This window comes from Nannobrachium achirus (assembly GCF_963921795.1).
Source record: "Nannobrachium achirus genome assembly, chromosome: 24".
In the NCBI taxonomy this organism is placed as follows: Eukaryota; Metazoa; Chordata; class Actinopteri; order Myctophiformes; family Myctophidae; genus Nannobrachium; species Nannobrachium achirus.
The window spans coordinates 9,811,468-9,836,127 of record NC_137831.1 but is presented as its reverse complement, the minus strand read 5'-3'; the positions used below and the strand labels follow the sequence as shown (position 1 = coordinate 9,836,127).

At 43.4% G+C, this 24,660-nt stretch overlaps 1 protein-coding gene across 1 annotated transcript; it reads right to left on the bottom strand.

Moving 5' to 3' along the window:
- On the bottom strand, nucleotides 1-24,660 carry LOC308280510 (RCC1 and BTB domain-containing protein 1-like). The gene is made up of 14 exons (XM_080720800.1): nucleotides 24,590-24,660; nucleotides 23,920-23,949; nucleotides 19,812-20,124; nucleotides 16,753-16,903; nucleotides 15,865-16,031; nucleotides 13,043-13,201; nucleotides 12,510-12,617; nucleotides 10,820-10,968; nucleotides 6,955-7,018; nucleotides 5,663-5,789; nucleotides 3,293-3,419; nucleotides 2,510-2,661; nucleotides 1,630-1,760; nucleotides 1-1,165 (listed from the first exon to the last, which is right to left on the bottom strand). The coding sequence occupies exons 2-14, from the start codon at nucleotides 23,934-23,936 to the stop codon at nucleotides 1,025-1,027; spliced, it is 1,806 nt and encodes a 601-aa protein (XP_080576926.1). The 5' UTR covers nucleotides 23,937-23,949; nucleotides 24,590-24,660; the 3' UTR covers nucleotides 1-1,024.

Sequence of the window (24,660 nt, the reverse complement as noted above, 5' to 3'; positions counted from 1 at the left end):
AATGTGTACCCGTTCTAAATGGGTTGTTTAAGCACTGCATCTCCCTACCAAGCTCCAGGGGGACAGTCAGTGGTCTGTGGACGACCACGGATCCGAGCCTCCACTTACAGTACAAGCTGTCAAGTGAAAAGATAATAACCCTCCGCAGATCAACACAGTATAAAAATAAAATCAAAAAATAGCAGCACATTCAATTGTCAAGTCAAGTCAAACCAGAAGAGGCCCACGGAAGAGCCCAGGTCACACATACTGTACGCTGAATGTATACGTCACACGATGATGCCACTCGCCGGCGAAGTCCGCACTTGTCAGCAGCAGCTGATGCGTCGTTACACGGCAATGGTTCCCAAATGTTTTAGCTCGAGACTCAAACTAGTGAAAATAGACGATCTACAAGCTACACAGTAGCTACAACGCATCGCTTCGCGTCGCACTGTGAGCTTGTAGATCAGCTATTTTCACTACTTCTTAAACATTTGTATTCTTGTATTATGGAATTTTGGAATTTGTATTTTCAAAAATTACTTAAAAAACTTTTTTGGGAATGTTTTGGGAAAATGTTTTGAAATAAATAAAAATTATAAACAAAAAATGAGAAAACTAAAAAATAAAGGGACCCATAAAAAAATGTGATCCCGACGACTAGGGCTGTCGCAATGATCCCGTTAATCGCTTACCGCAATATTACAATTTCAAACCGCAAGGGGGCAGACATGCTAGACTGTCATCTCTGCCATTTGAAAAGCATTATTGCTTATTTATATAGTAATTTCAGGATGAATTACTATTACAAAAGGGGGATGACGGCCTTTGCAATATTATAGCATATCGTGCTTCTGAGCCACTTATTATTGCACAGCGGTTTAAATGATGTTACCGCGACAGCCCTAGTCCTGTCCTGATCAAGTGTTTGGGAACCACCGTTCTACGGAGCATGAATATTAGGCTCCATGGCTGGCCTCTCTTCTACCAGATTCTATGAATATCAGGCTTCATGGCTGGCCTCTCTTCTACCAGGTTCCACTCAGTTCTTGAAGGCTCCACAGCGGCTGGCTCTGCAGATGAACTCTTTGAGCATGGCACCGTCCACCTGCATGAACGCAGCGCTCTGCGTCACCTGGGTCAGGTGGTTGACGCAGAACCTGAAGCAGAACTCCTCCAGGTCCTACAGAGAGAGACAACGTGAGTCAGTGGAGTGAAGGGAAGCAGAGAAAGAAAGAGGCAGACGTCCATTATTCCAAAAAACGCGAAAAAACTAAACGAAAATGCGACGGAATTATTTAGTGATGGCTCATTCGTACAACTGCCTCGTTTTAGTCGCGGTGAAAATCTACCTTGTTAAATACGTTGCTTTATCGCTGTGTTATATTCGTGTTCTGTGTGGATGTACTTGGACGCATAACATAAACAGCAGGTTAAATTCGCACTAAATAAACATTCTCGGCTTACATCACCAGAATTATTGAAACGAGACTCGTAGAAATGTATTGCAAAAAAGGAAAATAAGTTGTGTTGAACATTTGTGAAATTTCTTCGAAGTTGAAGTACTTCGTTTCCTTGTACATGTACTATGCTACCTTCATTTAATCATGTGTAAGCAGAAGGGTGTGTGTGTGTGTGTGTGTGTACCTCTGCATCGTAGCGTACGGCTGCAGACAGCAGGGTGAAGGCGTTGTCTACTGTGATGCCACTCTTAATGATCTGCTGACAGAGACTCTTCAGACGGTTCTCACAGTAGGAGGTGGCCAGGTCCAACAGGCCTGCAGCAACAACACACATTGATATTACTATCTGGCCGATTTTTTCAAACACATTTTTGGACACTGCTCCTACACATTTTGCCCTAAAATCGCGCTGCGACCTGACGGTCGCTTATCTCCCAATTAGGGAGTCTTACTGGTATTACTGTAGGCTATACGGTATGTGCGTTGGCTCTCGCCAACGTGCCTGGCACTTTGGCTGACTGGTCAGCGCGCATACCTGGAAATCGGGGTCCCGGGTTCGCCTCCCGGCCGCGACGCTACATTGGTGGCAGCGGTACAAATAGGAGTAATTAATCCTCGGCGTTGTAGACCTGGCCGGCTAGTAGTCGACGACTGTCCCCCCCCCTGAGTTGCGTTTGTACCCCCCGGTTTCAAAGTCGATCTTAGATCCTGGCCGGCGCGCGCAGTCGCGCTTCCAGGTAGAGGGGACGACTGTAGGCTATACGGTATGTGCGTTGGCTCTCGCCAACGTGCCTGGCACTTTGGCTGACTGGTCAGCGCGCATACCTGGCAATCGGCCCGCGTTTCGCCTCCCGGCCGCGACGCTACATTACTATACATCCCTAACTGTAACCTACTCCAAATTCTGATGTGAAACTTAAGAAAGCGTAGGGTGCGTTCGGAAATGCGCACTCAACGCACTGGTGTGCCATGTTGTCATTCGTTTATTCGGTGTCGTTCGGAAATCCAGTGCGCTGCGCACCGGGTGTGCTGAGAGCGTCCTCTTGTGTGAGGTGTGTATTGACCTATAGCATCCTCAGGAGGCAGATCCACAGCGTCCGTGTAGAGGAAGTGTAGGAAGGAGCGATAGACGGGGTAGGAGAACTGGTCGATGGTGATGACCTCCTGCAGGTCCTCTGTCCAGTGGGACTGGAACATGGAGCGGAAATGCTCACACCTGCACGCACACAAACATACCCATTTAGGCCTAGGATTATTTCATGCTTTAGCTATTGAAAAATAGCAGATGCGCGCGCACGCACGCACGCACGCACGCACGCACGCACGCACGCACGCACGCACGCACGCACGCACGCACGCACGCACGCACGCACGCACGCACGCACGCACGCACGCACGCACGCACGCACGCACGCACGCACGCACGCACGCACGCACGCACGCACGCACGCACGCACGCACGCACGCACGCACGCACGCACGCACGCACGCACGCACGCACGCACGCACGCACGCACGCACGCACGCACGCACGCACGCACGCACGCACGCACGCACGCACGCACGCACGCACGCACGCACGCACGCACGCACGCACGCACGCACGCACGCACGCACGCACGCACGCACGCACGCACGCACGCACGCACGCACGCACGCACGCACGCACGCACGCACGCACGCACGCACGCACGCACGCACGCACGCACGCACGCACGCACGCACGCACGCACGCACGCACGCACGCACGCACACACACACACACACACACACACACACACACACACACACACACACACACACACACACACACACACACACACACACACACACACACACACAGCTACCTGATCTTGAGCACAGCTTTGTGAACGTGGATGCATTTTCCATCAACAGTGAACATGAGGTCTGCAGTCTCTGGATTGTCAAACTCTTTCCTCACAGCCTGGGCCACCGTCATGAAGTCATCATGCTCTGCACAACACAAGGAGACAACCGTCATGAAGTCATCGTGCTCTGCACAACACAAGGAGACAACCGTCATGAAGTCATCATGCTCTGCACAACACAAGGAGAGGAGAGGGAGTGCTCATTTTACCCTTTCAGAGCAGGGGTGGGCAACTTTGATGATGGCTTCACTCCAGAGGGCCACAATGCATATTGCTATGTCCTACTTTGTCATTCTAGTATCTCATACAAAAGAAGCAAAAAATAGCAGATCTACAAGCTCAAAACGCATCGCGCTGCGATGCGTTTTGAGCTTGTAGATCTGCTATAGATCTGCTATAAAAAAAAAAATTCAGGATTCCAATTCAAAAGAAGCAAAACTAGCCGATCTACAAGCTCAAAACGCATCGCAGCGCGATGCGTTTTGAGCTTGTAGATCGGCTAGTTTTGCTTCTTTTGAATTGGAATCCTGAATTATTTTTTTTTATTTTTTTTATTGGAACCCTGAAATGTAACATTTTGATTTAATTTCAAACACATTTAGTTATATACTCATGTTAACTTTATGAACTTAAATACAAAAACAATGGACATAAAAAAATACATTTTAATATTACTATACTAGTCATTAAACCACTAATATAGACTGATGGAATTAAAGCAGGTCATGTTTGGAATTGTAACAGCTGAAATCAATAATATATCAGTATTCCGGTATTAACCTGCGGGCCGTATGAAGTTAAGGTGGGGGCCGCATGTGGCCCCCGGGCCGCCAGTTGCCCATGTATACTTTGTGAAAAAAATCACACTCGTGTGAACTGAGCGGTGGTGTGTGTGTGTGTGTGTGTGTGTGTGTGTGTGTGTGTGTGTGTGTGTGTGTGTGTGTGTGTGTGTGTGTGCCCCCTGTGTGTGTGTGTGTGTGTGTGTGTGTGTGTGTGTGTGTGTGTGTGTGCCCCCTGTGTGTGTTTGTGTGTGAGTGTGCCTGGCCTATGCCTGGCCTATCCTGAACAACAGCGCCCCTCCCTTAACATGTGTGGTCAGAAAAGGTTACTGCAGGCTACATACCCGGAGACAGACAGACAGACAGACAGACAGACAGACAGACAGACAGACAGACAGACCCACACACACGGCCACGTATAGGAGCGTTGTGACCACCGCTCAAAAATGACCTGTAAGAATCCATAACTGGAGGCTTACACAGTTAACTTGAAACATGTTTTCCAAACAAGTTTTAAATAGATCAATTACAGTAAAAAGATCATTTTGGCACCTATATTGCAACATGAAGTTAAAGTATGAATCAACCATAGGGGTGGGCGATATGGAAAAATACAATAACACAATATTTTTTCCAAGCTGTATCATGATATATACGATCTTATCACGATTATTTTTTACAAGTTACTTAACAGTACAACCACCTGCAAGGTAAAAGAAAAGGAGTAACAGACCATTTAGACCAGTGGTCCTCAAAGTGGGGTCCAAGGACTCTCTGGGTTCCTTTTGGGAGGTCTAAATGGACCCTTACGGGTCCATTTGGTTTCATTTGTATACTGTCAGAGTTAAGGGGAGACCTTGACATTTTAAAGTTTGAGAACTACTGATTTAGACCAAAATGCAGGTTTAAAGGACAACTTTCGTTTTTTACAACAAGGGTTCATATTTTAGATTGTAATTAAAGAATATAAAAGATGAGTGTTAAATTGATTTCATTTACTTCTTTCTATTGTTTTAGAGATTCTTATTTCAGTGGCTGGGGGCATGCGTACACGTGGCTAAATATGTAATTTTACACAGAATAAGCCCATTCCCAAGATACAACGCAACCTTTCATGGTTGGATGTGACGTATGGGGGTTAGAAGTGTTACTGTAAATAGCAATAAAGAAACTGCTGGCTTATGGTGTCTAAAAATACATATTTAGCCACTTGTACACATGCCCCCATGTGTACGCATGCCCCACATTTTAGCACGGTAAACGCGATAAAACAATAAAACGAAGCAAATTAAAACATTTTAACACTCACTTTTTCTTTTCTCTAATTACAATCTAAAATATGTACCCTTATTGTAAAAAAAACAAAGTTGTCCTTTAAATGAATTTGGCAATGAATCTCTGTATTAACAATTCAACAAGGGTCCCTCATTGTATCACGATATACACGATATCTCTGAAAAGGCATGTATCATGGAGACACTGTATCATCTCAACGATATTTATCACCATGATATCACCCGCCCCTAAACCCACCACTTTGCATACTAACCCATGGAGATGAGGCGCCACATGACCGACGGCGAGGCGAAGCAGGCGAACACGTCGTCTGTGGTGCTGAAGTGTGTGAGGTGAGGGAGGAAGATGGACTGGTGTTTACACTGACCCCACATGTACACCTGGAGGATGCAATGGAGGAAGAACTGTTATCACCATGCTCCCTAATGCAAGGGTCTTCAACAGGGGGGTCCTCAGAGTTACTACAGGGGGTCCTCCAAATCTTTGTGTGGTAGAAATTTTCCCCTTTTTTTATATTAACCACTTGAACCCTATCGTCCGTATTCGGAGAACTTGAGCAGAAAATAGCAGATCCACAAGCTCACAGAGAGGTCAGGTTTATTAAGTATTGACGGTTCAAGTGGTTAAATATCTGAAAACACACATGAATCCAAAATACACTGATTATTGTGCTGTCAAACAATGAAACGATATGGAATCTATGAAGGGTTGTGGGGGTCCCTGCTTCATCTCTCTCTCAACTAAGGGGTCCTTGGCCTGAAAACATTGAAGACCCATGCCCTAATGCCACATGCACACCTGCAGGAGACGAAATGTCATCAACATCTTCATGATCTCTAATGAAACATGTTGGAATAAATCAATATTATAGTTTTAGTCTTATCCAACACCATCATAAACAAAGAGAGGAAAGGCAGAAATAAATGTAATTCACACAAATATAACCACTACTCCTGGTACTTATTATAATGCTGCGTTCACATTTGGAGCAACAAAGCTACAGGCTATTTTCCCTTTTTCCCTTTTGGGGTTGTTGTTATGTATGTACAGTATTATAGCAACATATATTTTTTGAATATTCTTAAATTTAAACTTAAATTTAAAGTTTTTCAGAAAACTTTGGTCAGGATTGAGAAGGAGTTTTTTTTAATCAGCCTCAGGTCTAAATGGGTTAACCACTTCAGCCCTTTACTTCCGTTATTTGAGAATAGCCGATCTACAAGTTCCCAACACGTCGCACCGCGACAAGTTGGGGGCTTGTAGATCTGCTTTTTTTCATGACCTATTCATTTCATTTTGAAATGGGAAATCTCTGCATAATGAGTATGTTTACTTGTGGTGCATTCTGATTCCAATACTTTTGTACATTTTGAATACTGAACATTCATTTCTAACTTAGCATTTCTACATTGTGGTATTGCTACTTTTACTAGAGTAAAGGATATCAACACTTCTTCACAGCCAGTATGAATGCAGCAAAAGACTCCTAACAATACTATTAGTATGATATACTGTAATATAAGTATTCATATTTTACATACACACCTGTCCTCTCTGGGTCTTGGCTGCTGACGTGTGTGTTGAGTGACACGCAGCGACTTCTACAATTCTGTGGAGACACACAGATGTGTGTTAATGGCAGATAATCACACATTAACACATGTGTTAATGGCAGATAATCACACATTAACACGTTTGTTAATGGCAGGAGCACAGAATCACACATTCCAACAACAATAAAGGCCACCCAGAGAGGCCGATTTTTTAAAACACATGTTTGGACACTACTCCTACAGATTTTGCCCTAGAATCACGCAAATCGCTACACAGTATGTCTACACTCATGTCATCAACATGGATCTGTCCCATATAGCGCCACCATCAGGCCGATTTTTTCAAACACATTTTTGGACACTACTCCTACAAATTTTGCCCTAAAATCACGCAAATCGGTACACACTTGCTCTACACTTGGAGAGCAGGGATCTGAACCATTTAGCGCCACCTTCAGGCCGATTTTTTAAAACACATTTTTGGACACTACTCCTACAGATTTTGCCCTAAAATCACGCAAATCGGTACACAGTATGTCTACACTCATCTCATCAACATGGATCTGTCCCATATAGTGCCACCATCTTTCGTCAAACACATTTTTGGACACTGCTCCAACACATTTTGGCCTAAAATCACGCTGCGACCTGACGGTCGCTTATCTCTTGATTAGGGAGTCTTACTGGTTTTAAGGGATTTGTGTGTGTGTGTGTGTGTGTGTGTGTGTGTGTGTGTGTGTGTGTGTGTGTGTGTGTGTGTGTGTGTGTGTGTGTGTGAGAGAGAGAGATTTATTTTGGGCATTCATTTTCATGTTTTATTCAGATAGTCACAGTGACAGAGACAGGAAACAAGGGAAATGAGAGATGGGGAAGGACAAGCAGCAAAGAGCCCCAAGGTTGGATTCAAACGCAGACCGGCTACAAAATGACTGAGCCTTAATGGTATGCTCTCCAACCAGGTGAGGTGAGTCCCCGTTCTTATGCTGTGTTGACGAAAGCTACAAAACTGCCATTGAGGTGTTGCTCAAGTCACCCTGCATACATGAAAAGGGTAAGTTTAAAAGCCATTCAGAACGGGTACACATTATTGTGTATCATTTTTTATGCTTTAACTATTGAAAAATAGCAGATCTACAAGCTCACAGCGCAGCTGCAAGCTTGTAGATCTGCTATTTTTGAAAGATCGTGAAAATTTGAATTTTGAACCGATTCAAAAGTGTCTTTTGAATCCTTCTAAGATTTTTTGAAAAACCCATGTTTCTGTGTCAGCAATCTGGCCAGCCATCGTCAAAGAAAAGATCCTTTTCACTTAACTGGAGCTCAGTTAGTCTGTTCTTGAGAGACTACTATGTCAGTGGTTCTCAAACCTTTTCATGTGTAGGACCCACAAAATGATATTTATTTGGCCACAGACCCCCCATCTAAAAATATTTAGTTCCAGGGACCCCCCAGAAGCAAAATTTTGAGTTACAAACGTTTGCTTTGAAAATACATATATTCAAAGATTTGCACACATTTTCACGACTTTTTCAAAAATAGCAGATCTACAAGCGCTGCGAGCTTGTATATCTGCTATTTTTCACTGGTTAAAGCATTCAATCATTCTAGGCCTTTAAATAATAGCACAGGGAACTGAGGAACGGCAAGAATGAGTTTTCCTTCCTTTGACAAAACAGAGCAGGAGTTGCGGGGAGAGAGAAGGGGAGTGTGGGAAATGGCGAAAACAAAAACATAACGATTGATTGACGTTTCACTGCGTCATTGGAGCGGTTTAAAAAAGCTGAAGCCAGCTCGGCTTATTTTCTTTCGCTGATGGTTCGCGTCGGGCGTCAAGTTTTGTAACTTCATGTCGCCAGCTGCCGTTGAAAAAGGACTTGCAGCCTGTTGCTTTATGTCTTTGGCCACGTGTAAAAAACAAAAGGCTTCCAACCTCTGCCAAAAGGAAAGCAGCTGGTTCTATTCCTAGGGTGTCCCCTTCCTTCCACCTTGTGTCATTCATTCAGCCTTATCGTAGGAAAGGATGTTCTCATGCTTCCCTTGTGTACTTGATTCGGCCTTGGGGTAGGTAAATAAGCTCACCTTCCTTTCCTTGTGTCCCTGATCTAGCCTAATGGGAGGTAATTACAGTATTACAGTTACACGTGCTACTGTAAGTGACATGCATCCTGCTTTTACACACCACTTCCACTAGAAGGGCATGCAGTACTTCTACAATTTGATTCTTGCCTCTGGTTGCTAAAATGTATTTTAATTTAAAACATGGCTTTCATTTTTAAAGCTAGAACTTTCCTGTTCTATCCTGGATTTGAACCTGGGTCTACTGCACAATTGCTGACAGTTTTTTTTTTACCTCTGAGATAACTGAGATAACAGAGCTTGCTCTGGGGAGAGATAGGTCAAGATTTCTGTCAAACCAAAAAAAAACATTGTGTCAAAGGTTGTGTCCAACAACCTAAACACAGGATTTAAATGTCTCAATAGAAGAGCAGGGAGACCAAATATAACCACTCCAATTATATGCCATGCCAATGTCTGCTACCGTTTGAAGACAATGAGACAGTTGTCCAGGTGGATATTTGTCACACAGACACCCTGCAGTTCCATACACTGAAGAAGGCTGGCTAGCTGAAATGTTTGTTTCTCATTGTGAAGATGCAATAAAGTAAAAGAAAATCAACTCTTGCCTCACTGTGTGCAGACAAATAACATAACATGATAATTCAGGATATTAAGGAATAGTCCTGTTCGCTTCCATTCCGTGTGTGTGAAACACGTAATCAGAGCAGAACCAATGAGATTAATAAGAAAAGTAATTCCTGTATGGAGGACATTTCTTAAATAAACACCCAGTTTTGAGACTGAAGTGCTACACAAAAGTCGGTACGGTACGGTACAGTACGGTACGGTACAAGCACTCAAGATGTCATGGGTTCAAATCCTGCCCATGCTGTGTTGGCAAGGGCAACTCTCATGGCCAATACTCTCTTCATGAAAGGCAATTATGAGAATACTCTTTTATCTTTATTCAGTGGCAGAAATGTGCTTTCATACCCTGTATAACCCTGTTCTCTACAGCAGTGTCCTGCCCTGTAACAAAATGTTGAGGGACAGCGGCTTCTTCAAACGGCCCCGGCCCGTCCCACGTCCCCATGGAGGGGGGTCGCGGCCCCTCAAGTGACGCAGGTGAAATGTTAACCTTCCGACGATACAGGGCGCCGGGAGGTAGCACCTAAACCAAACCTTAACCCTAACCCTGTCCCTAACCCTAACCTCAGTAAAGATCTCGGCTCCGGTCCGCCACGGGTGCCACGGGACAGGCCGGGGCCACGAAAACAACTCGGCCTTGCTGAAAATGTTTGTTGGGGACGTTTTTGGTGAAGAGAGCTGGTGTAGATGGCTAAAAACTCATCAAGTACAGTGCAACTCTGGTCCGTTTCACTAAGCATAGATTATCAAAGTATTCTGCCGCACACACTTTGAGCTCGAGTGCAGTGGTTCTCAACCTGGGGGTCCCCAAATTATTTTGGGGGGGTCCCCAGATGATTTACTTAATGTGAGACATTGTTTTCTCACTCAACAGTAAACAAACCAACATCAAGTTTAAGTGTAAGAGAGGGTATCTGCACATTAAAGAGGGTATCTGCACATTTCTAAAGTGACAATTTAAGGACTTTTTAATACCTCTAAAATGACAAATTGTCAAATTTTAGAGGCAGAAATTGTGAAAATAGCGGATCTATAGCGTGTAGATCTGCTATTTTCACAATAGAACGGTGTTATACAAAATGTAATGCCTCAACTCTCGTCAGGGTCCCCTGTTAAAATATTCTTTTGGGGGTCACGGCCCGAAAAGGTACCTCTCCTTGTCGGTCATGATGCGGAAGGGGGAGAGCTGGTTGTTCCTGTTGCCAACTCCAGTGCCCAGCTGTCCACAGCTGTTGGCTCCCCAGCCGTACAGCAGCCCCTCGTCCGTCAGCGCCAGGCAGTGGCCGTAGCCACACACGATCTGCAAAACGGCCAGGGAGGGAGGGTTTAGTTAGAGCCCAAGCACACAGGAAGACCACAGTGTTTAAGGGACCATGTTTTTGAAGGGGCCACACCATGCTTTTCAAAATACATATTTTATATAAATATTGGTCCATAATACGGTTTTATAAAGGGTTTAGGCCTAAACAACAAACTCAGATATTTAAATTTGATGTTTTGTCTGTCTCTAATTCCAAGCCGTTTCAGAAGCAATATCAAAATGCCCTTTGTTGGCAACCGGGCGCCTTTGGGCTAAAATTGGAACGATACAGAGAATATTACAGAACCATGATGAGAACAAATGTATGAGTCAATCGTTATCTTCCCAAAAAGTACCGCCCCCTTCTCGAGGGGGCCCAATAGGAAATGAGCCCCCTGTGACATGGAATGGAGCCGATTTCAAAAGAGTACCGTTCAGACACGGCCATTCAGAAAATCACTGAAATGAAAGGCAAGGCTTAGAGTTAATGAATTGGGTTTTTGGGGCTGGAAAAGACACTGGGAAGACCAAAAAACAAGAAAAAAAAACAAGAAACATGTGGAATTCATGGTGTAGTCCCTTTGAGTTAAATTGATTTAACCCATTTAGGACGGGAACCCATTTTGTAACTATACTTTTCAAGACGTGAACCCATTTTTGGGTTCTGGTTGCCATGTACCGTATATAGCAACATATATCATTTAAAAAAAGGATTTAGAAGGCGTTTTTAGAATTGGCCTCGGTCTTAAATGGTTAAAGGAGTAGTTCACCTAAAACAATTACTTATTTTCTATCAATTACACTCCCCATGAAGCCTTGCATTCATGGAGATTTCGTAGTTTTTGTCGCATTCCTGAGCCAATAATTTGAGGAGACTTGTTTCCTACCGAGTCTCCTACTGACTGGTGACCCGGTCATCAAATTTTTGCTTAGGAATGCACTAAAAACTAACAATGCTTGTGGTGTGTGAACCTGATAGAAAATAAGCAATTTTTGGGTGTAGTACAGCTACGAACCTTCATAAGAAGATCGACCCAAAATGGGTTTGTACATAGTTTCAGTATGGTGTGTGTGTGTGTGTGTGTGTGTGTGTGTGTGTGTGTGTGTGTGTGTGTGTGTGTGTGTGTGTGTGTGTGTGTGTGTGTGTGTCTTTCCTGGGCATGACATTAAACTACCATCACCAATGTAGTAAGTGCAGTGAATGCATTTGCAACTTCTGTGGACTCTGTAGCTTGCATACAAGAATGCACTTTCCACAGAATCTGCCAAGAGCCGACGCTACCTTAAGGCCCCTCTCATGAACAGCTACTGGGAAGAAAGGCAATAGACCTGTGGCTTCGTTGAGTGCTGAGTGACATGCATGTTGTATCATGAGGACATAAGCTTGTGAATCTAACCTTTACTGCACATAAATATGTGTGTCCCTGTAAGCTTTCAATGTGTGGGGACATAAATACATTGTTAAACTGTGTGTGTGTGTGTGTGTGTGTGTGTGTGTGTGTGTGTGTGTGTGTGTGTGTGTGTGTGTGTGTGTGTGTTACCTGTTGAATACACACTCCCTGGAGTCCAGTAACGCGGCAGGGGGTCAAGTGGTTCCCGTTGGTTCCGACACCAAGCTGACCATTGCCATTATAGCCCCAGCTATAAACCTATGACACACACAGTATACATGGAAACAGTTACGTAAGGGATAACATCTCGCTCAGTGGTCGACTGGTCGTTATGGAGTGATATGCCACTGACGTGGAGCGGAGGTGGCATATCAAAAAAAAGAAAAGAAAAAAAATGCAGATCTACAAACTCACAACGCGACGCATTATAAGCTTTAGATCGGCTATTTTTTGGCAAAGACATTTTATACAGAGTGAAAAAAAGACTGTATCAAGTATGTATACTATAAGTACCTTTTATAGAGGGTTTAAATGGTACCGGATATGCAGCTCGGCAAATAAAAGGTGAATTGATCCCAGTGCATGACGGAGGACGATATCACGATAAATTAAATCTCCACGATACGATTATCCTGAGTGTTTTTTATCACGATAAACGATAATAGTCCCATCCCTACTCTTACCTCTCCGTTGTCCACCAGGGCCAAAGAGGAGGTCTGTGCACAGGCGATGGCCACAGCCGTCTTTCCCTGCAGGTTGCTGGACACTCTCCTGGGAGTGGGCTGGTTGGCTGTGGAGCCAGAGCCCACCTGGCCACAGTTGTTGTTCCCCCACGCAAACACCTGAACACCGTCACAAGGGGGGGAAAAGTGGGACTGAGTTACTAGGGCCCAAGGTGGAGGGGCCTTCATTATTTTATACTTTAGCTATTGAAAAATAGCAGATCTACAAGCTAGTAGATTACTGCTATTTTTGAAAACTCGTGAAAATGGGAGCAAATCGTCGAATATATGTATCTTGTAAGCAAACATTTGTAACTCAAATTTTGCTTCTGGGGGGTCCCTGGAACTAGATATTTTGAGACTGGGGTCCGTGGCCAAATACATATCATTTTGGGGGTCCTTCACATGAAGAAGTTTGAGCACCACTGACATAGAAACATACGTTTTTTCAAAAATAGCAGATCTACAATCTCGCAGCGCGGCACTTGTGAGCTGGGGGAAAACATCATATTGGGCTGTGGTTTACATACGATTTTAAAACTGTGTCTCCATCCGGAATCAATGGCGCTACTGTACAGATATTTAACTACTTGAATCGTTAAAACGTATAAAACTTGACCTTTCACTCCGTACTTAGTCCGCTCTTTTTCCCCTTTTCTACACCAAACCTCTTTGCCGAAAATAGCCGATCTACAAGCTCACAGCACTGTGAGGCGTTGTGAGCTTGTAGATCTGCTATTTTTGTCTAAAGTTCTCCGAATATGGACACTAGGGTTCAAGTGGTTAATATAAAAAAGAAGAAAAAGATTTCTATCACACAAAGATTTGGAGGACCCACTGTATTAACCCTGAGGACCCCCTAGGGGTCCCGGACCCCCAGTTGAAGACCCCTTGCAGTAAAGTGTTTATGCACTGTTAATCCTGAGAGTGTACAAAAGTAACCAAAATGGACCAGACACTTCCATTTGGTTATATTTGTACTCTCTCAGAGTTGAATTAACACCCATCATTTTGACTGTGTACTGGAACATGTGTTTGTGTTTAACTTAATGGAGACAATACAAGCCACGGTGCTAAAGAGGACATGGATCTCAGCCCTGAGCTCGCAGCCTCACCTTTATGCTACCCACACAGACACACCAATTAGCCTTAGCGCTGTCCAGCTAAAAATAGTCTCCTTATGCTTACAGTGGAGGTGAAAGGAGGTAGAGATTAGACATGGGCTTTCCCCGACTACTCAACTACAAAGATGGTAGGAGGTTGCCTGGCTCCAGCCAATAGACCCGCCCACTCTCTGAGTGGACTGCTTCTCTGCGTCTGGTTTTGTCATATGACGCGTCTCTTTCTATCGGTGTCTTGGCAAACCGACCATTGGCGACCAATGAAATCAATGCAAGACGGAAGAGGGGTGGGTCTAACTTTTGAAAATCAACAGAAACAGTGGAGGGAGGGCTCCCTTTGAGGGGTTCTGAACTGCAGTTATTGATTGAGCCATACAAGTGTAAATAGCTCGTTAGTGCTTCTCTCTAATCAATGAACCATCAAAGACAACAACTTGATTCCTGTCACACAGGGGGAGGGGGAATGTTTTGTGTACACAAGTCAAACACAATCCCTCCCACCAGATCTCTTGTGATTGGGAATTTACATTTTTTTTAATCCCCTCCCCTTTTAAATCGAATAGAATAGGGACAACTTCAGACTCAAGCTCCAGCGCAGAGTCTGAAATCAGGCTAGGTAGGAGGAGCTCTTCTGAGCAGCTCAAAGATGAAACTGCAGAAAATGTATTGAAATGAAACTTTTTAAGATTTTTATTTTTAGATAAGGATAAGGACACTTTGACATGATTCCAGGGGGAGTGCCCACTGCCCAGTTCCCACTGGGCATGATTACTATAAGATAACTACATCTTTCACCATTGTATTTTTTTAATAGTTGGTGTGAACACTGCCATCCACTTGGCGATTTTAAAATTATATTTTTTATAGTTATAGTGCTCAGTGAGAATGGCCCTTAAAGTGGTTATCTTATATGACACAAACAAAAAAAGGTTAAAAAAAATGTAAATCATGCTACCTGTTTGGCTAATATTATTGTTGACGTCACTGTACTAACTGTACTCTACTGTCTGTACTCTACTGTCAAAACTCTGAAAGCCAGGCAGAAATGACAGGGGCTCTGTATTCAGGAATGGTAATTTAGCCTCAAACCTTTTGAAAAATGTCTTTGGGACATAAAAAATATTATATTAATTATTTTTAAATGCATGGTGTACTGTAGAACCTTTAAAGAGGTGGTGCCATAGTTTTGTACTTTTTCTGTTTTTCATGTGTCTAGGAGGTTGAAAGTACTTCATTAGACCCCCTGGTGTGTGTTTTTTTGAGAAATGATGTATTCTCTTAGTATTTGTTTGTTTTCTCTTGGAGGCTGCCACCTTGTGGTGAAAAGTGTCAGTTAAAAAACACAGATACTAAGTATGTCACACTATCAACTCCTCCCCTATTTACCATTCACCCAACACTGTGGGGTGTGGCTATATCAGCTGGGTCACCACCCACCATGCCATCCATGCATACTTAATGAACTGGGGGTGTGGCCACATAAAAACCCAATTTTAACTCTTTCTGTATCCTTTTTTGGAAAAAATCTTCCTCCTAGTATAATCATAATACCTGATAATCATGTTTTATAGGGGGGGGGGGGGGGGGGGGGGGGGATCATGGCACCACCTCTTTAAGTTTAATCTGGGTAAGTTGGCTTTGCTTTATTGCTAAAACCCTCACCTCTCCATCCTGCGTGAGGGCCATGGAATGATGTGCGCCGCATGCCACCTCCTTAACTTTCTTGTTCTGCAAGTTAGTGGTCACCAACACAGGAGCCAAACCCGTGTTGGAGGTTCCACTCCCCAGCTGGCTGTAGCCGTTGTGCCCCCAGGCAAACAGTTCTCCTTCTGCAGAACACGGTACATACAATCGTATTATTACACAATGAATCAGAAGTCAATACATCAGAAAATAACAGCGGCAATGGACAGAAATGGCACAAAAAAAAATCCACAATGCCCTTAAAAACATTTTTGATGTGCAAACGAAATCCCCTAATATCCAGCATTGCTTTAGAACTTAAGTGAGATTGAGGGCTGGCCACACAAGACTAGTCTAAAGGGCCCTTCAGATGAGCAGCGGTTGCCGCAGGGGGCTCCCGCTAGGATCAGCGGCGGCCGCGCCACGCTGAGACACAAACACACTCACTCAGTGAGTAAACGCAGCGCGGTATTTCACAAAGATGAACACAATCCATCTCTCGCCGCCCGCGTGCACATGCACGAATAAGCACGCTCGCGGGGATTTCACGGGACTGTGCCCGCTCGCCTCGTCGCCTCTAAACTTTTCCATGCGGCCGAAATAGCGGCCCGCCTCCCATTAAAAATTAATTACTAGGAGGCAGGGACTGTGTACCGTCTGGAACCCCCTTACCACACATACACACATATCCACGACGTGCACACACAACAACATTGCAGTTGTTGTTGTGCAGTAAATCGTGACCTCGATAGATATGTGTTTTGTAAATACTTCTCGATGTCCACAGCAGTTGTCTACTGGCCCGGCCACCCATCTTTTATTGTATTTCTTTTCTATTGTCTATCTTTTGAGAAGAACATGCAGTACCCTCAGTGGCCAGAAGGACATGAGGTCCGCTGCCGTAGCTGAAGCTGGCCACCTTCTTCCCCAGAAGAAAGTCCAGTTTCTTTGGCACGATGGTGCTCAGGCTCTCCCCTGTACCCAGACAGTTGCTGCAGTTCAACCCCAACACAAACACCTGGAAAACACACACAATTATAGAGATATCAAACATATAATTTTCCGAATGTCTGTCTGTCTGTCTGAGTGTCTGTCTGTCTGTCTGAAACAGCGTTTCTCCTCAGTGGCTGGAGCAATTGATCTGAAATCGCATCACCATTAGCATATGAACATACCTGACATAACTGTGAAGCCCGTTTGTCACTTTCCCAAATCATATGCTGTATATTAGCATTTTTATGGTGTATCTACTATCTATTCTGCATCTAGCATGAGGCATATCTATTCTGCATCTAGCATGAGGCAACATGTTTAACCAGCTGTGTGTGTGTGTGTGTGTGTGTGTGTGTGTGTGTGTGTGTGTGTGTGTGTGTGTGTGTGTGTGTGTGTGTGTGTGTTATATTATCATGCAAGCACCAGTTAAAGTTACTTTCCATCCCTCATATACTGTGCACAGTGCACATCCCATAACCCACACACTGCACATCATTTCGGAGCTCATATCTTTGAACGGGTAAGGACTAGTAGTATGAGTACGTGCATAGTAAATGGCCCTCCTGGCCCTCAAACTGTGGAATAAACTCCCCGTCACACTTAGAACTACAGACTCACTCCCTAGGTTCCTCTTCAGACTCCACCTATAAGCCCATAGCACTACTGTAACACTCCCCTTCCCTCGGTGACCACACATGAAGCTAGATAGCATTTTTAGGTTTAGAAAAGTGTTTTACTGATTAGGTGCGTGGTCTACCCATCTTATTGTTTTTCTAGATTGATATTCATATGCATTTGTTGTATTGTTGTTGATGTACTCTGACATTATTATCTTGCTTATTATATTGATGTATTACCGGCTTCTTGTCACTTTGGATTAAAAGCATCTGCTAAATGCCTAAATTGTAAATTGTAAGCTTGAGTGCAGATAGCCAGATACAGATGTGATTGTACACAAACGGGCGACAAATTAAAGGGGTATTTCACTTTGAAACATGTTTGGGGTCATTTTAACGTCTACTAAGGCTTAATTTGTGAGCACCCCAGACAGTTTTTAAGTTTCGTCCCAGGCACTGCCAACTCAGTGTATATATGAGTAGCACAGCTTGGGTGCGGCAACTTCAAGGCATGCAGTAAATGGAGCTGATGGTAGGTTCTGTGCTGCACCTCAGCAATCCATCTCCCAGGGCACTAGTGCAGGGGTCTTCAACAGGGGGTCCGAGACCCCTAGGGGGTCCTCAGAGTTACTACAGGGGGTCCTTTTTATATTAACAACTTGAACCCTAGTGTCCATATTCTGAGAACTTTAGCCGAAAATAGCCGATCTACAAGCTCACACACAAGCTTGTAGATCGGCTATTTTCGGCAAAGAGGTTTGGTGTAGAGCGTAAAAAGAACAGACTAAGTACAGAGTGAAAGGTCAAGTGTATTAATTATTGACGGTTCAAGTGGTTAAATATCAGAAAACACAAATTGACATGAATCCAAAATACACTGATGATTGTGCTGTCAAATGATGAAACTATATGGAATCTTTGAACAGATTGTGGGGGGTCCCTGCTTCATCTCTCTCTCAACTAAGGGGTCCTTGGCCTGAAAACGCTGAAGACCCCTGCACTAGCGCATTTTGAAACGGGATAGACTCGCACACTCCGGCTGATACCTACAATAAGCCTCTCCAACCTACTGAATTGCTTAATTATTATTCAGTATTTAGATATTTGATGTTCATTTTGTCAGACTGACTATATAATCATAAACCCATTGTGACTTGGTTTAAACTGGTTGAAAAGGGTAAAACTAAATTTTAGTTTGGTCGAAACGTTGGTTTAAATTAAAGATTTTTGCATCGTGGCTGAAGACAGCTGTGCGGCCTCTTTCTTTCTTAACCAGTATTCACCTGCGTGGTCAGCACCTCACCAACTTATGTGTGCACTTCTCCCTTTGTGTTTGGCTCAATTTTAACCACGTTTGATTAATTGAAAACACAATAGTCCTGGGTTCTGGTGACTGATATTGTCCTAAATGCTCCCTCCTTTTTGGGGGAAAATATAAAAAAATATAAAAGAGAGAATTTATGAATAAAGTAAATCACAGCATTTGTTTGAATGGTGTTCTATCCCTCCAGTACAGTTCCAGAGACTTGGAAGCACATTGAAGCTATTCTGATGGCTCATGGTGAACCAAACACCTAGAGACACTTTATGTTGGTTGTTCCTTTATTTGTTGTCATCTACGTATGTGTGTGTAAGTACAGTACACACACACACACAACCTTGTATTAACGATAACTAAAACAATTCCCAGCCCTGTGCATCACAGAAACGTATTATTATTGAAACCATCTGAGACTTAAATATGACAATTACCTGTATTTACTGTGATATGTTTTTAAAGGCCTGTGATTCCAAAAACGAAACAGACAAGCCTCTAACTGACAAGCCTGCAGATCTGCTATGTTTGGAGACACTGCCGCGCAACTGCATGTATAAATCAGGTGAGGTGCTTGACACAAACTACTCTCGACTCTCTGGGTTCCTTTTTGGGAGATCTAAATTGAACTTTACAAGTATGTAACTCTGACAGCATACAAATGAAACCAAATGGACCCGTAAGGGTCCATTTGGTTTCATTTGTATACTGTCAGAGTTAAGTGGAGACCTTGACATTTTAAAGTTTGAGAACTCACGATTTTGACCAAAATGCAAGTTTAATTGAATTCTGCAATGAATCTTTGTATTAACGATTAAACAGGATTTTTTTACAAGGCTCCCTCAATTGTATCACGATACATACGATACCTCTGAAAAGGCATATCGCGGAGACATTGTATCGTCTCAGCGATAATCATCACCATAATATCGTCCACGCCTACCCAGGGCCCAGGATTTGGTGGGACACCCCTGGTCATCACGGCCACCTCACTGACTCACCTCATCGTCGTGCGTCACGTAGATGGCCTCGGTGCCACTGGCTCCGAACACGCAGGCCTGCCTAATGGCGGCCGCCTCCTGCGGGCCGAGCAGGGCGAACAGCGGCCACTTGCTGACGTCCACCATGGCTGGCCCTCCGGCGGGCCGCGCTCTCCCGCGCCGAGGAGGTGGCGTGGGCGTCGACGCAGCGGTGGTGGAGAGGGGCGAAGGAGGAGGAAGAGGTGGAAGAGGAGGGGGAGGGGGAGGGGAGGAGGAGGTGGGGGGAGGAGGAGGTGCCAGGGAGCTAGCAGGTACACAGTCGTCCCCACAGGCACTTCAGACAGGACAGGACACACGGTAAAAACGTGAGTGTTGATTTACAGGGTTCCCACACGTTTTTTACCAATTAATTTCCCAAACTTTTCCCAAGGTTTTCCAGAATATTTAAGCCAATTTCCAGGACTATATGACAATAATTCAGCTCAATAACAGGTCGCGTACTCCTATGCGCAATGCCCAAAGTGACAGGTAGTGTATGTCAGTGGTTCTCAACCTTTTCAGGCCGTGACCCCCGAAATAATCATGTTTTAACTGGGGACCCGGCACCCTGACGAGCACTAAGAGTTGAAGAATTTTGTATAACACAGTTCTATTGTGAAAATAGCCGATCTACATGCTCACAGTGAGCATGTAGATCGGCTATTTTCACAATTTCTGCCTCTAATATTTGAAAGACAATGCATAGCTATTTTTTCAAGGACCTTCCAGGACCCTTGATAAATTGCAAAACTTTTCCAGTACTGGAAAAATATTTTTCTAATTTCAAAATATTTCCAGGAATTTCATGACCGTGGGAACCCTGGATTTAACAAAAGAGAGTACAAAAAGGTACCAGTGAACCGAAACTTGGATTGGTGATGGACACTAGGCTAGGATAGTGTGTACTGAACTATAGTTAAATGATGCTGGTACTACACTGTTCATTCATGGCCACTTTTGGCCCTACTCTTGTCTCCGGCACCGTTGCCCCTATCCATGCCAAACTTTGCACACACACTCTCCTTGGCTGGCAAACCACAACCTCCGCCCCTGATTTCTCACATGCTCCTCTTCTAGCGCCACCATGAGATTGCTTTTTGCAGACAACATTATTGTATACATCATGCGACCTGACGGTCGCTTATCTCCCGATTAGGGAGTCTTACTGGTTAAATGATTCATGGCCTCAGATACAGGGCTGAACATACAGACACTGGCAAGTGACTAGCTTCAGTTAGCCTACACTTCCACTGGACTGGAGAAGTGTCTTTGACCAAAACAACACAGATTAAAAAACTACCATGAAAATAAGTATACATGGGTGCTATTTGACTTTGACTCTCTGGATCACAATACATCTGATTAAGTGGCTTGCAATTCAGACAAAGAACGCTTCCTTTGCTTTGATCAAAAGTGCAATAGTCAGATTCACGACCATATCACAGGGCCTATAAGGACAAGTCTAAAAACTCTGTAATATTTCCTCTTTTGGACAGACACAGAAACCATGTTAACTTGATTGATATATAATGACATGTGAGTGACACATGCATACAGTGGGTACATTTAGTCGCTGTTGGGCAGAAACCTTCTATCTTCATATATATTTAAAAATGTATGTTTTTTTTCTCGTACAATACATTAATGCCGTACTTCATCGTAAAAGTGTGTCACACAAAAGTAGTGAAAATAACATACTGTAGTAAGGTTTCTGCCCCTTCAGCAACCATATGCATTGCATACATACTATACCAGGGGTCTTCAACAGGGGGTCAGGGACCCCTAGGGGGTCCTCAGAGTTACAACAGGGGGTTCTTCCACTTGAACCCTAGCATCACTATTCTTAGAACCTTTGCCAAAAATAGCCGATCTACAAGCTCACAACGCCTCGCGCTCACAACGCCTCAGCAAAGAGGTTCGGTGTAGAGGGGAAAAAGAGCTGACTAAGTACAGAGTGAATTGTGAAAGGTCAACTTCATAAAGTATTGACGGTTCAAGTGGTTAAACTTCTGAAAATACAAATTGACGTGAATCCAAAATCCACTGATGATTGTGCTGTCAAACAATCAAACTATGTGGAATCTCTGAAAAGGTTGTGGGGGTCCCTGTTTCATCTCTCAACTAATGGGTCCTTGGCCTGAAAACGTTGAAGACCCATGTACTATACATAAATGCAAACAAACATGCATGCATAGCTTAATCCAGTAGTTCTTAAATGGGTACAGAATGGGTCATGATACATTCATTTTCCAGGCATTTCCCTCATTTGTCCCCTGGCTCCGCATACAGTAAGTACCAGTTCAGTATCAGTATGTGTGTCACGGGATAAAACATTTTTTGTTCCATGAATTGTTTGTTTGCCAGCTGAGATGATTGAACTTTAAGAACTACTGGATCACTTCAGTGAGGGAAGGAATTTAGTTGAAGCTTCATTCAGTGGGATTCTATTAAGAGTATATTAAAGGCAATTAAGCATTCAGAGTCACATCTAACCAGGTGACTGACCGGCAAGTTTGTTTCTCAGCCAGAACAATTTATTTATAGAATTTAACCAAAGCTGCAATCCTTCAGTTTCATGTCCTGCCCGGGATTTGAGCACAGGTCTCCCGTCTCCCACATGAGAGACCAAAATATATCTATTGATTGAATACTTTATTAGCAGTTAGTAAAAAAAAAAATCACACCCGTGTGAAGTGGAGCTGTGTGTGTGTGTGTGTGTGTGTGTGTGTGTGTGTGTGTGTGTGTGTGTGTGTGTGTGTGTGGATCATGTGTACCGATTTTTGTGACATTTGAAGAAAATATGTAGGAAAAGGAGCAAAAAGTGTGTTTTGGAGAAAATTCAAGATGGCGGAAAATCTATCATGGCGCAAATGGGCGTGGCCTATATGGGGAGATGCGTCATGACCCAAGGAATCCAGGGAAAAAATATTTTTAATTTTCCGACCTACGGTTCAAGAGTTACAGGCCAAAACGTAAAGTGGGGTGTTATGGCGCCACCATGCGGCCAAATGACACAATTATTTTTTATTTAATCCTTGAAATCATTATGAACCTCCTCTCCAAGTCTTGAAACTCTAGCCCCTATGGTTTGCGAGAGACAAATAATTGAATGTGAGTTTTTGCGATTCCCATTATAAGTCAATGGGGAAAATTAATTCAGTAATAAATTAATATCAATTAAACTATAGAACCTTTCTCTTAGAAAAGTAATAGCCCACGATTCCCGAGTAAGCCGTTCGATTTGACATATGGCGCGAGTGTGTGGTGGCAAAACTGTGGGACTAGTGGCGTGCCGAAGTTTAGGAAGTTCAGGCTACATACAGACAGACAGACAGACACACAGACAGACCCACCCACACGGCCACGTATAGGGAGCCTGTGCTTCACACAGCTCCAAAAAGAAGAAAAAGAAAGAAAAGAACAGTAAAGTACAGTTCAATGCAAAGGTCTGCTAAGAGGATTTTAAACCCAAGAAAGCTACTAGATAGATAGATAGATAGATAGATAGATAGATACCTGTAGATAGATAGATAGATAGATAGATAGATAGATAGATAGATAGATAGATAGATAGATAGATAGATAGAGCCCAGCCCTACCCCCCCCTGACCCTTTGTATTTACCTACTGTATGTTTTTTTTGTTTTCCCCTTTTTTCCTGACTATCTACTGCATAGTACTGTGTTCTATCCATCTGTCATTCAATGTTATATGAGATACTTCAATGGTTTCCTATGGAAATAAGCTTAGTCTTTTCTAGGATCTCCTTTTAGTAGACCTTGTACCAGTGAACTGTACCATCATGAAACTGTACCTTGTCCTATGCAAACTTCTAATAAAGTATTCAATCAATCAATCAATCAATCAATCAATCAATCAAAGAGATAGCCATCGATGATGATTAGTCAGAATGGTGTTTTATCAGAATGTTTTGACAATAAGAGGACAAAGGGGGGAGGGGCAGGAACAGAGTTTTCTATGTAATAAGATAGTAAAAAAAATGAAGGTATAAAGAACTATATAAAGCAAGCACAGCACACACAAAAGGAGATTTAAGTAGCGTTGTTGTCAACATTATAGATAGACGTTACCTAAAGCATCGCTCCATGTCATCAAGTGAACTGAGGAGAGAGAAAGCTTCATTATGGTCAAAAAAGGACAGACCTACAAGGCAAGTGGTTCCCAAACTGGGAAAATGGACGATCTACAAGCTCGTAGTAGCTTGTAGGTCGACTATTTCCACTACTCCTTAAATGTTTGTTTGTTTTATAATTTATGGAACATTTTCTTTTATTTCTTCATGAAATTGCAGATTTAAAAAAATAAAAAAAATGCCCCAAAAATGTTGGGGTATTTTTTGGGAATGTTTTTGAAAATGTTTCGAAATAATAATAATAAAAACTAATGTAGTAGGAAATAAAAATAAAATATGGGACCCATTAAAATGTTTCCGCGACCCACAAATGGGTCCTCGATCCAGTGTTTGGGAAACGTTGTGCTAACTGCTACCTACGTAAGGCCTGCTTGTAGATCTGTTCTTTTTATGCTACTGGACTACACCGTCGTACAGACTGACAGTACATGCAACGGTGCTTCCGAATATATAGCTCCTTTCGGAACCCCTCACTCCACCGTCCGAATATATAGCCTACAACATTCTGTATACATACGGGACGTCACATTTTGAACACATCTTTGTTCCAGTGCGGTGCTGAAATGGAGCATAAATACATGATAAAGTATGAAGTGTTCATTGTTTACCCGCTGTGAAGGAGTCAGCAGAATGATGACAACGACCGACAACAACAATCCTCCACTTCCCCTCGCGTGCC